This window comes from Heterocephalus glaber, unplaced genomic scaffold (genome assembly GCF_053883595.1).
Source record: "Heterocephalus glaber isolate CG9 unplaced genomic scaffold, H.glaber_assembly_v1.0 deba00000281, whole genome shotgun sequence".
NCBI lineage: Eukaryota > Metazoa > Chordata > Mammalia > Rodentia > Bathyergidae > Heterocephalus > Heterocephalus glaber.
Window position 1 is genome coordinate 8,415,519 of NW_028258139.1, and position 15,914 is coordinate 8,431,432.

A 15,914-nucleotide genomic window follows, 5' to 3' on the forward strand; every position below is an offset into this window, starting at 1 on the left:
ACAAAGAATCTGCTCTTACGATGCCCAACCCCATTTATAGGACATTAAGCCAGGTGTGGTGGCACATGCCTGTAATTCCAGCACTGAAGAGGCTAAGGCAGGGGATCTCACTGTGAGTTTGAAGCCAGCCTGGGCTACATAGTGAGTTCACCGCCAGCCTGAACTTCATAAGTAGACCCTGTCTCAAAAAAACAAAAAAAAAAAAGAAAAAGAAACATTTTTTAAAAGGACATTATATAAGAGGATTAGAGCCAGGATTTTCCTACTGTTTGTTTTGCTGCTGTGTTTTTGGTTTTGGTGGTGGCTTGGCTTTGCTGTGTGTCTGGAGAAGCACTCACTTCTAGGGAGACGAAGCGAGTGGAAGCAGGGTGGGGTCTCACCTGTTGGCCTGTCTAGGTGGAAGCACTGCAGGCGCAGCTGGAAGAGCAGACCAGGCTCTCCAGAGAACAAGTCGAAGGGCTCATGGAGGATAGGCGCATTCGCATTGAGGAAATAGAAGTTCAGCACCAGAGAAATCAGGACAAAGTCAAAGAGCTAACCAAAAGGTGAGTGTTCAAGAAACATGAACCTAATGTGTTCAGTTTTTCTGAGTAGCTCAGGCTGGAGGTGTGGCTCAGTCGTAGAGCACTGGCCTAATATGTGCAAGGCCCTGGGTTCCATCCCCAGCACCACAAAAAGGAAAAAAGGAACAATGCTGTACTGCAGCAACAGGGGATTGCAGAACTAAAAGGGACCTTGAAAAACGTGTCTTCAGACCTCTCTGCTTCAAGGGAGGTGAGTGTCTAGGCTTTTCTAGGCCTGCTCTTAATTGGTTCTCTTAATTCTGTTGAAGAACTAGTAAATATTCCATCTGCTCCTTTTAACCCATTTTAGTGTTTTAGCTTTGAGTTGTTAAAAGATGTTCTTTTATCCACCAGTATTATCTGACTCAGTGTAATATGGACCTTTTCTTTTGTTTGGAATGTTCATGATCTTATACCTATAAAAAAATACTATGTGCTGAGCATGATGGCATGTACCTATAGTCCCAGGTACTTAGGAGACTGAGGCAGGAGGATCACTTGAGCTCAAGAGTTTGAGGCTAGCCTGGGCAGCATAACAAGACTCCATCTCAAAAGAAAAAGTACAAACTCCAAGCTCTGAGTACTCAGCATTTTCTTTACCTTCTTGCCTTTCTGTAGTCTAATTTGACTGCACCCCGCCCCCTCGTTTTACCAAACATGCCTTTTCCACGATCATCATTGACTTCTTAATTTCTAAGACTAGTTATCCCTTTTCAAAAGATACTTAGTATCTTTCTGTGTATTCAGCATGACTGATTACCCTACCCACTCATTGAAACGCGCCGCCTCTGATTTCTGCAGCACCTGTCTTGGTTCTTCAACCTTCTCTATCAGTCCTCACCCTTTTGTTTGGTTCCAGTGGCCAGACCCATGCTATGAAGACACCTTCCACTGAGTATGTTGGAGACCTTAGATTTACCAGTACTGAAACCAAATTGCTCATCTCTTCCTACCACTTGTCTCTCTGCATTCTACACCCTTTCTCACTACTGTGTATTAGTTCCTCCCTTAGTGGTTATCAACTGCTTAAATATGTGATCACTTTATGATAAAGCCCTGACACTTTAACATGAATTCTGAGAGACTTCATCATCTTGTCAGATAATGATTAACAAATTAATCTTTTACCCTCAGCTCTTCTCCATTTTTTTTTTTTACTTTGTGCATCAGCCAGACTAACAATAACTAGTATTTATGGAACATTTGTTTTATAGCAGGCACCTTGATAAACAGTATGATCCCTTCTCTGAAGACTTACCCAAAATGAAAATAACCCAATGAAACAAAAAACAAACAAAGACTTACCTGGGCCAAATTAAATTCTTCCTCATGCAGATTCCCATAATGATTAGTGAGCCTCTGTGGTAATACTTAGCGCCACATACTATAATTATGTCTTTGTTTCCTAGGGTCTCACCATATAGCGTTTGCCCTGCCTTGTGTGCACAATAGTCACACAACAATTGTATGTTGAATATTTAATGATCTTTATCAAGTTGAACCATCTCTTTCTGCATTAAACATCTTAAATTAAAAAAAAATTTTTTTTTTCTCTCTTTTATTTTTTTTTGGTATTTTTTTTTTTGGTACCAGGGTTCGAACTCGGGTCCTTGCACTTGTGCAGCAGGCAGCGAAACCACTGAGCTAAATCCCCGGCCCTCTCTTTTGTTTTTATAATAAGGATCAAGTCCAGGGCTTCACATATGCTAGGCAAGTGCTCTACCTCTGAGCTACATCCCAAGCATATAAAATTTGTAATTTTATATCTTTCTGGAATATTAATAACCATCCTAGTTTAGCATTATCTGCCTATCTGAGCATATGATCCCTTCTGCCCATTAAGTAGGTCATCTTAAGTATATTGAATAGCATGAACATTAGCAAGACCATACTTTATTGGTTTCATTGAGAACATAGTGTAACATAGAATAAAATTACACTGGGGATTTAGCTCAGTGGTTCTGCCACCTGCCTCGTAAGCGCAAGGTCCCAAGTTTGATCCCCAGTACCAAAAAGAATAAAATTATTCACTGAAAGCAGGAGAGAGCCTGTGGTAACTGATTCAGTCTCTCTTTCTTTCTACACACACATACACACACCTGAATAAATATATATATATATTCACTTGGAACATCTGCTCTCTGCCTGGCACAATGCTATCACTTTCTACTTATCTGTGTATCCTGTTACTAATGAAAAGAACTAAGTGAATCAGACATTATTTTCAGTAGAAAATTATAGCCATTGCTTCATGATATTTCATATTCTTGCAGGCAGTTAGATCATTCAGTATACTATTTTTCTAAGTGTTTATGTTAAAGTAGAATTGCAGCTTTCAGAGATATTTTTTACATTTTTATTTTTATTTTTATTTTTATTTTTGCGGGGGGAGGCTGCCGGGGATTGAATTTGGGTCCTTGTGCTTGCACCGCAGGCGGTGAAACCACCGAGCTAAATCCCCAGCCCAGATATTCTTTTTTAAAGATACAGACATTATCTGTCTGTCCCTAAATCTCAGAGATAGTCACTGTAAGTCTGTATATGGCTTGTATATGTCCTGTAGTTGATACTGTCCTTGACAATCGTGATAGTGGGGCAAAAGTATATAATAAATAAGTTTTATGCTCACACCCCACCTGGGAAAACATATATTAGACATGTAAAATCTAGCATAGTGTAAAAGCAGGTATGAGGCTGGATTGTTAACTTGATAGTTTTGGAGTCACCCAGAGAGGATGAGTTAGCACACTTCTGGGTATGTCTGGGTAGGATATCGAAGCATGAACTTGGGGAGTATGTCTGGTCCCTGGCCCCTTTCTTTCTGGCACTGTTCCTCTGCCCTGCTTCCTGGCCATCATGAAGTGAGCAGCTTTGCTCTCCCATACCCTTCCACTGTGGTGATTCTGCCTCGGAGCCAGCTGACCTGGGTCTGGATTATCTGAAACTGTGAGCTACAATAAACCATTTCCTCCCTTCAGTTGATGGTGTCAAGTATTTTGTCTCAGCAATGGGAAAGCTGAACAATACTGAAAATTGGTATTGGAGAAGTAGGGTTATTGCTGTGACTATACCTGACCGTGTGGTTCAGAAGCCTTTACAATTGGTTTGTAGGAGGAATTTGGAAAGCTTCAGCAATACAGGCTAAAGAAGCCCTAGAATGCTGTAAGCAGAACTTCTAGTTAGACCTCAGAAGACTAGAATGCTGTTAGGAATGTGAATAGTAAAGGCCAAGATGAGGTTTCAGTTGGGAAAAGGATTTTATTGGGCATTAGACTAGAAGCCCTGTGTGTTTCATTCTGGCAAAAACATTTGTCTATGCCCTAAGACTTTGTGTGAAGCTGACTTTTGAGATGGTGTACTCTCAGGCATGATGACAGACGCCTGTAATCCAAACACTGGAAGGCTGAGGCAGGAGGATTGCAAGTTTGAGTCCTGCTTGAGCAGTTTAGCGATACCCTGTCTTTAAAAAAAATGGGAGAAGGGACTGTGGATACAGATAAGTGTGAAGGCCCCTGGTTTAGTTGCCAGTACACCACCACTACCAAAAAAATGATGGTTCAGTGTGAAGGTCCTGTGTTCAATCCTCAGTACCCGCCCCCACACACAATGACAGACTAATTCATCTGCCAGAGGAAATTTCAAAGCAGGCCAGGATTCACGCTATGGCATGAGTACTGCTGGATGCTTTTAGCCAGAATTATAATAAGAATTAGGAGCAAAACCACAATTGAAAAACTTAAATGTTGACCAGAAAAGGAATCCATGTAAAGTTGGGGCCACAGGAGGTAAGGCTGCTGAAGAGATGCTATTGCTATCAAAAGGACACCAGGTATTTTGAGCCAGCACAAGAAGAGCAATGCACTGAGAACATCTCAGGAATCAGTAAGACCTCACGCATCACAGGCCCAAGGGTACAGAAAGTGCAAACCTTTCATTTGAGAAAAGAGCCCCTGAGCCTCCTGCTCAAGAGAGACCTCCTAGGGAATTGGTTGGCCAGGATTCATTTCACTGTGCTCAGTCATCCAGGTACTCAGAGGCCACTACAGTCACGGTCCAAGGGGACCTGGTTACTACTTTAGCTGGCAGCAGACCTTGGTGCTGTCCACATGATTCTGATGGCTCAGGCATGCAGAACGTGAGTTGTGGGGCCATGGAGGCTCCTACCCAGACATCGAAGGAAGACCTGGGAGGCCAGGCAATGTGCCACTGGGAGAGGGACGCATGAAGCTATGAGAATGAAGCTGAAGATGGTGCAGAGACTCCAGGACGTCATCAAGGCCATAGGGGGAGGGTTACTTGAGCCTGCTAGAACTCAATCTTACCACCATGTGCTGTGGGTGCTAGATATAGAGCTATAGCATTTAATGTTTTCTCTGTTCAGTTTAGGTCTTGCTTTGGTTCTATTCTTGCCTAATCCTTCCTTTTGAAGTGGTAATGTTTACTCTGTACTGTTTTATATTGGCAATATGTAACTTGCATTTTGAATTTTCAGAGATTTACAGCTAGGAGTTTGCCTTGAATCTCAGAGAAAATTTTGGACTTGGACTTTTGAGCAGTGCTGGAACTGTTAAGACCTTGAGGAGGGCATTAGTGCATTTCTGCTTGGGACAGTTACATCATGTTAGGCAGAATTACGACTTGTGTTTATTTTTTGGTGGATGTGGGACAGTTATATTGTGTTAGGCAGAATTATGCACTGTGTTTGTTTGGAGATTCAGTATAATTTCAAGAGATGTGTTTGGGTGTGGAGTTGACAAGGGGTGGAGTATGACACTTAAACTGGGTTGTCAGTTTAATTGGCTTCACCCAGACATGGTGGCGCACACCTGTGATTCCAGCACTTGGAAGGCAAAGGCAAGAGGATCATGAGTGTAAGACCAATCTGGTCTACATAGTGAGTTCAAGCCCACCCTGAGCTACATAGCAAGACACTGTCTTAAAAAAACAAAACAAACAAAATGGCTTCAGAGCCACCCAGGGGAGTAAAGCCCACTCGTGGGTGTGTGTGGATGGGCCATGGAGGTGTGACCTTGGGTGCTATATCTGATTCCTGGGCCCTTCCCCACTGGCACTGTTCTGACTGCTCTGCTTCCTGGCCATCGTGAAGTGAGCAGTTGTGCTTCACCACGTCCTTCTGCCATGATGTTCTTGCCTTTGAGCCAGCTGACCATGGAGTAAATCCCCTGAAACCATGGGCTGAATAAACCATTTCTTCCTTTAGGTTTCGGGTGTCAGATATTTGGTCACAGTGACAAAAAGCTGAATAATACATAAGACAAGGTATATATTAAAACTGAAAAGGAATTATAGAGAATAGAGAATTAAAATAGTCTAAAAGTATTGAGATGACTTCATAGAGGAAATCAATCTGGAAGAAAAGACAAAGCTTTTGATATAAGGCAGTCACCCTTGAGAACAATGTAAACAAAGCAAAGCTGTCTTTGATATTTTAGAACTTCTGTTAACACTTATTTAAACATTATTCTTGGGAATAGTCCATACTTAGCAGGTGTGTATAAGTATGTCTGTCACCCTTCTAATCATATCACCTCAAATTGGCACACAGGGAAAGACCAGTCTGTGAACCAGGGAGCATGGGTGGATACATTACACTTTGCCTAGTAAACCATATAAGATTGCAAGTGATCAGACCAATAAGACTTCTAATATTTTATAAAATTCTTACTTTGCTCTTGTTTGTTTGTTTATTTATTTTGGTGGTACTAGGGATTGAACCCAGGGCCTTTACCCCCAGCTACAGCCCCAGCCCTTTTTATTTTTTATTTTGAGACAGGGTCTTGTTAAGTTACTATATTGTTCAGCTTATGATTTTCCTACTTCAGCCTCCCAGAGTGCTGGGGTTACAGGCATGCACCACTACACCTGGCTATTATTCAATTTTAAAGTCTCTGAATCAGGGCCGGAGATTTAGCTCAGCGGCACTGTGCCTGCCTGGCAAGTGTGAGGTCCTGAGTTTGATCCTTGGTATCAAAATAAAAACTCTGTATCTTCCCTTATGGAAAAACTGTATTTCATATATGCTGTGTAAGAATTTCATGCCTGTATCTGTCCTTTTATAGTCTCCATCACACCCAAGAGCTGCTATATGAGAGCATCAAAGACTTTCTGCAACTGAGATTTGAAAACCAAAATAAAGAGAAGTCATGGATGCTTGAAAAGGATCATTTGATGTCAAAGATTAAGCAATATAGGGTGCAGTCTAAGAAGAAAGAAGATAAAATTGGAAAAGTTTTCCCAATTTCACATGACAGTCATCATGCCCAAAATGAATATATTAAGGTAATGTGCTTATGTATTACAGAAATTGTTTATTTTTCTGGAGGAATTGAAAGAACTCAGAGAATTCCAACGAACTTATGGATTGTCATGTAAGATCCATTCAGTCCAGGAAGCTGGGGTAGCAGCAGCCTCATGAAATAGGTCTTAAAGCGTCATTGATCATTATCGTGTTTGGAGATTAAAATACTAGACTGTTGATTGATTATCCATTCAATAAATAGACTGGGCCACAGTGCTGCAGCAGTACATAAGTTAGACAAGGCCTGTGCTCATGGTGTTCGCATTTTAATGGGTCAGGCAAAAACAGGGACATTAACAAATAACCAAGAAAACCATAGACTATAGAAATGATATTAAGGGAATAAGAGCATTGTATGAAGATCATGTGTAGTTGCTGGAAGCCCACTTGAGAAGGGTGCACAGGGACATGGCCTTGCTGCATAGCCCAGACTGGCCTTGAAATCATTATCTATGTGGCCCAAGCTGGCCTTGACCTCACAGTGATCTCCTGCCACAGCCTCTGAGTGCTGGGGTTATGGGCGTGCACCACCATTCACAACTAAGTGTGTCTGGTGTTATTATATTGCTGAGACCTGCAGTATAAGACTAAGTGTGCTGTGTTGCCCTGGGGGAGGACATTTCCAGCAGAGGGAGAAACAGAGTTAAAGCCCTTGGAGTTTACTCAGAGAAAAGGAAGAAAAGGAGCCCTGTCCATGTGAGTGTGCTCCCTCGGGGGGAGTGAAGTGCAAGAGGCATGAAGCATAGGCAGCAGCCAGTCAGAAAAGGTCTCAGCACTCATGGTCAGGAACATGACCCTAGTTCCAAATACTGCATTTTCAAGGGATTGTGTTTAAGGAAGAAACATCCTATTTAAGATTTTCTTGTTTTTAGCCAGGCATGGTGGTACACACCTGTAATCCCAGCAGTGGAGAGGCTGAGGCAGGAGGATCATTGTGAATTGGAGGCCAACCTGGGCTACATAGTGAGTTCAAAGCCAGCCTGAACTACATGGCGAGACCCTGTCTCAAAAACAAAAAGTTTTTGTTTGTTTGTTTTGTTTTGCTTTTTGTATTTATGTATTTGTTTGCAGTACTGGGCATTGAACCCAGGGATAATCTACCACTGAGCTACATTCCCAATCTTTTTTATATTTTATTTTGAGACACAGTCTTGCTAAGTTGCCTAAGCTGGACTCAAACTTCCCATCCTCCTCCCCTAGCCTCCTCAGTCACACTAGGGTCTGATTTAAGGGTGTTTGTTTGGTTTTGGTTTTTTAAGATATGACCTCACTATGTAGTTCAGGCCAAAACAGAATAGCAGAAGGGTATGTGGTAATGGAGATCTGTTCATTGCATGGCAGCCAGGAAGCACTGATGCTCCTGCCTCAGCCTCCCCAGGGCAAAGATTTTAGGCATGCCCCACCATACCCACCTTTGATTTTTAAAAGATTATCTTGTCCGCTTAGTGGAATCTGTATAGAAAGTATTGATTTTATTTTTTCCTTTTTAAAGAGCTTTCTCACCAAGTGTGGTGGCACATGATTGTAATCCCAGCACTTGGGAGGCTGAGGCAGAAGGATCATGAGTTCAATGCCAGCCTGGGGTATATAGTGAGCTCAAGACCAGCTTGAACTATGTAGCAAGACCCTGTCAAAAAAAAAACTGAGAAAACAAAATAAAACTTAAGAAATGTGGCGCAAAACATATATTGTAATACCTTACTTGAGATAAATTCTGAACTCCATTATGTGACTCTTCCAAAGCCAAAACTAGGGCCCGGGGATTTAGCTCAGGGGCTCTGCTGCCTGCCTCACAAGCACAAGGACCTGAGTTCGATCCCTGGTACCCGCCCCCCCCAAAAAAAAACAGAAAAAAAAAGAAAACCAAAGCCAAAAATATTTGTTTTAAAGAATTTCTACTATGTACACTTTAGAAAAGGTGCTGAGAGAATAGTCTAGAAATGGGAAGTTTCCAGATGTTCTCCAAAGTACCTTACTACCTTGTTCCTTACTTCATTTTATACTTGTGGAAATCCTTTTTTTCTGTTTTGTTTCTTTTAATACCTAAGTACTATTTGAATAACCTAAATTCTCAAACTGGGAATTAATATTTCTTTGACCTTTTGGCCTGCAGTCCCTAAAGGATAAGTTAATACAAGAGAAGAAGCTGTCCAACATGTACCAAGAGCAGTGCATTTCCTTAGAAGAAGAACTTGCCCGGATTCGGGAGGAGGAGGGAGTACAGAGAGAGATCTTCAAGGTACAAAATTCTTTGCATTTATGATGGAGGTGGAAGTACAGACAGCTGGGAAATCCTTCCCTTGTTCATAAATGCCTTCCCATCCCCATATTTAGGATCGCTCTAACAAGATGGGGAAGCGTTTACAGATAATGACAAAACGCTATGAGGCCTTGGAGCATCGACGGAACTTGGAAGTAGAAGGCTTTAAGACAGACATTAAAGTTCTTCGACAGAAACTGAAAGACTTGGAACAAATGCTGTACAAGGTAATTGCTGGTCTTGAATTACCTTGGGGAGAAAGAGGTAGAAGTGTGAAAATACTGATACCGTGTAACTCAAGGCCCTGGTTGCTCTCCAGCACCACCCCACAAGAAGAATGGAATATTTCCCTGGTGGTAGACACTGATGGATTGCCATCTGTGTTACTCGGCTTTCCAGCACTGTGATCAGGTACCTGACATAAACAGTTTAAAGCAAGAGAGGTTTATTTTGACTTATGGTTTCAGAGATTTCTCCCCATGGTCAGCTGGCACCAAGGCCTAAATATAATTGCAGAAGGGTCTGGTGAAGGAGATCTGTTCATCACACAGCAGCCAGGAAACAGAGCAAGGAAGGGCTAGTGAGGAAGAAATTAGGGACAAGTTACAGCCCCCAACTCATGCCCCCCATGACTCACTCCATGTAACAAGGCTCCACCTCCTAATTCTATCACCTCCCAATAATGCCATCAAACTGTGGATTAATCCACTGATGAAGTTAGAGCCCTTGTGATTTGATCACTTTCCAAAAGCTCAGCAGCAACCACACCTTCAACACAATGAACCTTTTGGGGGACATGTCATCTCCAAACCATAACATCATCCTTCAAGCCTCCCAGAAAATCAGTCCAGCTAGTGCACATTAGAGGGAGAAAAACAAAACTGAAATAATGGAATGGCTGCATCAGTACTTCCATCTAAGCTAAACTTAGACACTGTCATCTTTCCCAGTTTAATGAGTCAATTAGAAGAATTACCTCTTTTTTACAAATGAGGAAAGTGAATGATTGAGTAACAAAGTAATTTTTCCAAGACTCTGTTCTTAGAATCCAAATTGCCTGAAGATTAGAAATTAGACTAGTCATCCACATACCCTAATGTTTGTTGTATTCTGAATAAGGTTAAGAAGAAGTGGTACTTTCATTCTCTGGCAAATTTACCAATGTTTATGTTGTTCTGTTCTTTTTACACAAAGTTGGTTATTGATCTCTACCTCAAAGCTCCTTTACTATTGTATGGGAAAGCAGAGTTTCTTGCCTTTTCTGGTTTAATTCTACATTTTCTTTAAGTTAGTCACTGAATAAGCCAAGGATTGAATTTACTGTATGTACTAAGAATCCCATAAAAAGGAGCCAGCCAGCATAGTCTGATCTTCATGACTGATTTCTCTCCCCCTGGCTTATTCCATAATCATTGCCTCTTGTCTTTTCAAATCTCTAGGCAACAATGAATGCTCAGGCAAACCAGGACCTTGCGATGCTGTGTGAGGTCCGCAACAGCAATAGACGGGCACATAAGATACAAGGAGAACTGAAGATCCTCAAGTCCAAAGTGTTCGGTCTGGAGAATGAACTTAGGCTCTGTTGATATGTGCTTTCAGAAGAAAGGTCATCTGCTCTCAGGAGTGTGGACCTGAAATTGTTAAGAGTAGTTGTACCCATTTTTATAAAGACCGAGTGAAGAAGAAGAGCACAAAGAAAGCCTTTCTTGCATGCCAAGGTTCCTTTGCAATTGTCACTGTCCTGTTGACCTTCCTGGGGTATAGAGATGACAGCCTAAATTACTTTGAGGCTTTCCTGCATTATTTCTCCCCTTGTATTGACTGGTTTTTGTTTTTTTTAAGAAGGCAGTGAGTGAAACTCAGAAAGACAGTTTTTGCTATGATTTTGGTTGAATGACAGTTGGAAGAACACTTTTCCTACAGGATAAAAGCCCTCATTGAAGGTGCCTTCTTCCTAGGCAACGAAAGTTGCTGCTGCCAATCACTTACCAAATCTGCAGTGTATCGGCTCTTTAACTTTCCTCACTCAACGCCTGTGCTTGCTGGGTCACCACCAGAGGGCAGTAGAGATCCTTCTCCCGCAAAACGTTAATCTGAAAAATAGAGGCGCTGCTGTGGCAAGAGAGGGTGAAGCTGAAAGGATCCTCGTATGAAAAATTTAACATTTTAGCAATAACATGTTTTGTTAAGTAATGTATTTCAAATGGACTACTTTCAATAAAATACATAATTTTAAATATTTGCATTTTCTATAATGTCTTGTTAAAACCTTGTTTGTACGTTGTTAATGACTCATGTCTCGGATTTATTGCTTGTTCCATAGTCCCTACAGTTTTCTACAGCTATACGTGTTTCCTAAATGAATCCCTTGAAATCACCTGGTGTTGGAGATAGCATGAATAGTGCAAGGGTGAGTGATGACAGTAAAATTGTCCCCATTTTTAGCCAAATTACTACATACTTGAGGGGTAAACATCATGGTATGTGGGTTATATATTAATTTAAAAATGAAAAATACATGAATAGTGTAGTCTGGTGTCTGGTATATATTGGACATTCAGATACAGTTAAGCATTATTTATATTTTGGCTTCAGTTGAGTTCTTTCCTTGTACTAGGAATGGAACCCAAGGCTAGGCAAGTGCTCTACCACTAAGTTGTACCTCAGCCCACAACTGATTGTTATCAATTGTTCACCACTCTCAGTCAGATTCTAAGATGTATTTAACTAATACTATTCATTCCTTCGTTCAAAAATTTGTCTTTTTTTGGTACTAGAAATATGCTAGATCTTATTTATTAAAAACATTAAAACAGTTTTTGTACTCCAAAGGCTGGTGGGAAAGATAAACAGAGAAGAAATTTAATTCAGTAAGTGGCCTGCTGTGAGTACACAGGATAGAAGCAGCAGAGAAAATGAATTAAGGAAGTATATTTTACCTGAATCTGTTTGTTTGTTTGATTGTTTGAGACAGGGTCTCACTATGTAGTCCAGGGTGGCCTTGAATTCACTATATTGCCCAAGCCAGCTTCAAACTCACTGTGATTCTCCTGCCTCAGCCTCTTGAGTGCTAGGATAACAGGTGTGCATCACTGCACCCTTCTCTGAGCTGAATCTTAAACTTGAGTTTAGAACCAGATAGGATGCTGAGCATTCCAGGTAGAGGAGCAGTGTGTGTGGAGGCATGGAAGAATAGAATGGAGACATGCAAGCACAAGAGACAAAGTTATAGGACATAAGAAATGGTATGAAATGTCATTTAATACAGTAATATGGATTTTAAACATTTCAGGAGTGGGGCATGGTAGTGCATGCTTGTCATCTCAGAACTTTGGAAAGTGCAGGCAGGGAGATGAGCCTGAGCCTAGACTGGGCAGCTTAGCAAGGGCTTGGGATGTACCTTAGTTCAGAGGCCCTGGATTCAATCCTCAGTCCTACAAAAAAAAAAATGTTTTGAACTTTTGAATCAATTAGAAACATTTGGGTTTACTTAAAAAATTGTTTTAAATAGCCTTGGCCTGGGGATTTAGCTCAGTGGTTCTGCCACTTGCCTCACAAGCACAAGGACCCGAGTTCAATCTCCAGTACCAAAAAAACCCAAAAACTGGTGGTTATAAAAATAGCCTTGGTGGCACACGCCTGCAACCACAGCTACTGTAGGCTGATGCAGGAGAATCTCAGGTTTGAGGCTAGCCTGGGCCACATAGAGACCTGAGTCCAAGAAAAAAAATCACTAAAAGAATAATATCAGCCGCGGTGGACCTCTTGGTAGCGCTCTGTCCTCAGCTGATCTGCTCCAGGAAGTTCATCCCTTTGTGGAGGTGGGAAGTAAAAGGATCATCCTTTGACTAAAACTATATCCATAGTGCCGAAAACTTGAAGAGCTTTCTCTCTTTGTCTCATAACCATGTCCACCAATGAGAATGCTAATTCACCAGCTGCCCGGCTGAACAGATTCAAGAATAAGGGAAAAGACAGTACAGAAATGAGGCGGCGAAGAATAGAAGTTAATGTGGAGCTAAGGAAAGCTAAGAAGGATGATCAGATGCTGAAAAGGAGGAATGTCAGCTCATTTCCTGATGATGCTACTTCACCACTGCAGGAAAACCGAAACACCCAGGGTACTGTGAATTGGACTGTTGGTGACAGTGTCAAAGGCATAAATAGCAATAATCTGGAAGGCCAGCTCCAAGCTACTCAAGTTGCCAGGAAACTGCTTTCTCGGGAAAAACAGCCCCCCATTGACCACATAACCCGGGCTGGTTTGATTCCAAAATTTGTGTCCTTCTTGGGCAGAGGTGATTGTAGTCCCATCCAGTTTGAGTCTGCCTGGGCACCCACTAACATTGCTTCCGGGCCATCAGAACAGAGCAAGGCTGTGGTGGACGGAGGCGCTATCCCAGCACTCATTTCTCTCTTGGCATCTCCCCATGCTCACATCAGTGAACAGGCTGTATGGGCTCTAGGAAACATTGCAGGTGATGGTTCAGTTTTCCCAGACTTGGTTACCAAATATGGTGCAGTTGACCCACTCTAGGCTCTACTTGGAGTTCCTGATATGTCATCTTTAGCAGGTGGTTACTTACGTAACCTTACCTGGACACTTTCAAACCTCGGCCACAACGAGAATCCTGCATCCCCGTTAGATGCTGTTGAGCAAATTCTTCCTACTTTGGTTCGTCTCCTGCATCACAATGATCTGGAAGTATTAGCAGATACCTGCTGGGCTATTACCTTATGGATGGTCCAAATGAACGCATGGAAGTGGTTGTAAAAATGGGGGTTGTGCCCCATCTGGTGAAGCTTCTAGGATCAAATGAATTGCCAATTATGACTCCCGCGCTAAGAGCCATAGGGAATATTGTCCCTGGAACGGATGACCAGACTCAGATTGTGATAGGTGCAGGAGCAGTTGCTGTCTTTCCCAGCCTGCTCACCCACCCCAAAACCAGTATTCAGAAGGAAGCTGCCTGGACAATGTCAGACACCCCAGCTGGCCGTCGGGACCAGATGCAGCAAGTCGCGAATCATGGATTAGCCCCATCCCTCATCAGTGTCCTCTCTAAGGCAGACTTAAGACACAAAAGGAAGCTGCGTGGGCTGTGACCAGCTGTACAAGTGGTGGGACAGTTGAACAGATTGCCTATCTCGTTCACTGTGGTACAGTAGAACCACTGATGAACCTCATCACTGCGAAAGATACGAAAATTATTCTGGTTATTCTGGATGCCATTTCAAATACCTTCCAGGCTGCTGAGAAACTAAGTGAAACTGAGAAGCTTAGTATAATGATTGAAGAATGTGGTGGCTTGGACAAAACTGAAGCTCTACAGAACCATGAAAATGAGTCTGTGTACAAGGCCTCATTACACTTGATTGAGAAGTATTTCTCAGTAGAGGAAGAAGAAGATCAAGATGTTGTGCCAGAAACGACCTCTGAAGGCTATACCTTCCAAGTTCAAGATGGGGCTTCTGGTACCTTTAACTTCTAGATGGTGCAGCTGAGGAAGACATCAAATTTTTGTTGTGTACTATGTTCGGTATAAGTTTGTCTTCTGTTTCTCTACTAAGAACTCTTTTTAAACGTGGTTTGTTATTGTAGCACTTTGTACGACGAAACTCTACTTGAACAGTTCCAAACTGTACATACTGTATGAAGCTTATCCTCTGAAGGGGTTTCTTATTTCTATGTGGAATTTCATATTTTGCAGTGTCCTGTAAATAAAGATTAAATTCCAAAAAAAAAATAATATCAATTCATGCGTGAAAAAAAATTGCAATGAAAATTAACTTTCTTAAAAATTAGAGGTAAAGCTGCATGTGGTAGCACATACCTGTGATTCCAGCACTGAGGAGGCTGAGGTAAGAGGATTGCAAGTTAAAGCACAGCTTGGGCAACTTAACTGAGTGAGACCTGTCTCAAAATTTAAAAAAAAAGGACCGGGGATGTAGTTAGTATTGAGACATTGGGTTGAATCCCTGTATTACAAAAAAGTACAAAAAGGGGATGTGGGTGGAGAAGTATCATGCAATAACAAATATATGAAATGTTTATTTCCTGGGAAGTCTTTGTACTGCAGGCCAGAATAATCACTTACTACTAGGATTTATTGCAATATCTCCAAGAATAAAAGTGTAGCGCAAAAAAATCTTTTGAAAAGAGTCATCAGCGTCATCTGTTTTGCCTTCTAAATTTTCTCTTTTGCCAGATTATTAGTAGCTACTTTCAGAACCTGTACTCTAATAAATTGAAGACTTCCGAAGAAATGGATTGATTCCTAGATACATATGAATTGCCAAAACTGAACCAAGAAGATATATAAACCCCGAACAAGAAAATAGCAAGCAATAAAAATTGAGGCAGTAATAAAAACCTACCAAATAAGAAAAGCACAGGTCCCAATGGATTCACTGCCAAATTCTACAAGAACTTTAGGAAAGATCTAATCCCAATACTCCTTAAACTCTTTAGTGAAATTGAAAGGGAAGGAGTACTCCTAAAGTCATTCCTGGAAGCTAGCTTTACCCTGATTCCAAAATGAAAAAAGGGAACTACAGGGAAAACTCTAGTGAACATAGACACAAAAATCCTCAACAAGATAATACAGAACAGAATGCAACAAATCATCAAAAAGATCACACATCATGATCAAGTAGGATTCATCCCAGGGATGCAAGGATGGTTCAACATTAGCAAATCAATAGACATAGTACATCACATCAACAGAAGCAAGGTCAAAAATCACATGATCATCTCAATCGACACAGAAAA

At 41.5% G+C, this 15,914-nt stretch overlaps 1 protein-coding gene and 1 pseudogene across 6 annotated transcripts in view; both read left to right on the plus strand.

Moving 5' to 3' along the window:
• Window positions 1-11,379, plus strand: part of Ccdc77 (coiled-coil domain containing 77) — a 41,597-nt gene extending 30,218 nt beyond the window's left edge. For all 6 annotated transcript variants that reach the window (XM_004837563.4, XM_004837561.4, XM_087185979.1 and 3 more), the window contains 5 exons: window positions 397-545; window positions 6,644-6,863; window positions 8,996-9,121; window positions 9,217-9,369; window positions 10,582-11,379. In XM_004837563.4, the coding sequence (XP_004837620.1) occupies window positions 397-545; window positions 6,644-6,863; window positions 8,996-9,121; window positions 9,217-9,369; window positions 10,582-10,728 (795 nt within the window). In that variant the 3' untranslated portion in view covers window positions 10,729-11,379. The remainder of the gene's footprint in view (window positions 1-396; window positions 546-6,643; window positions 6,864-8,995; window positions 9,122-9,216; window positions 9,370-10,581) is intronic.
• A 146-nt stretch (window positions 11,380-11,525) lies between these two features.
• On the plus strand, window positions 11,526-15,403 carry LOC101700699 (importin subunit alpha-1 pseudogene; annotated as a pseudogene).
• Window positions 15,404-15,914: the final 511 nt, after the last annotated feature.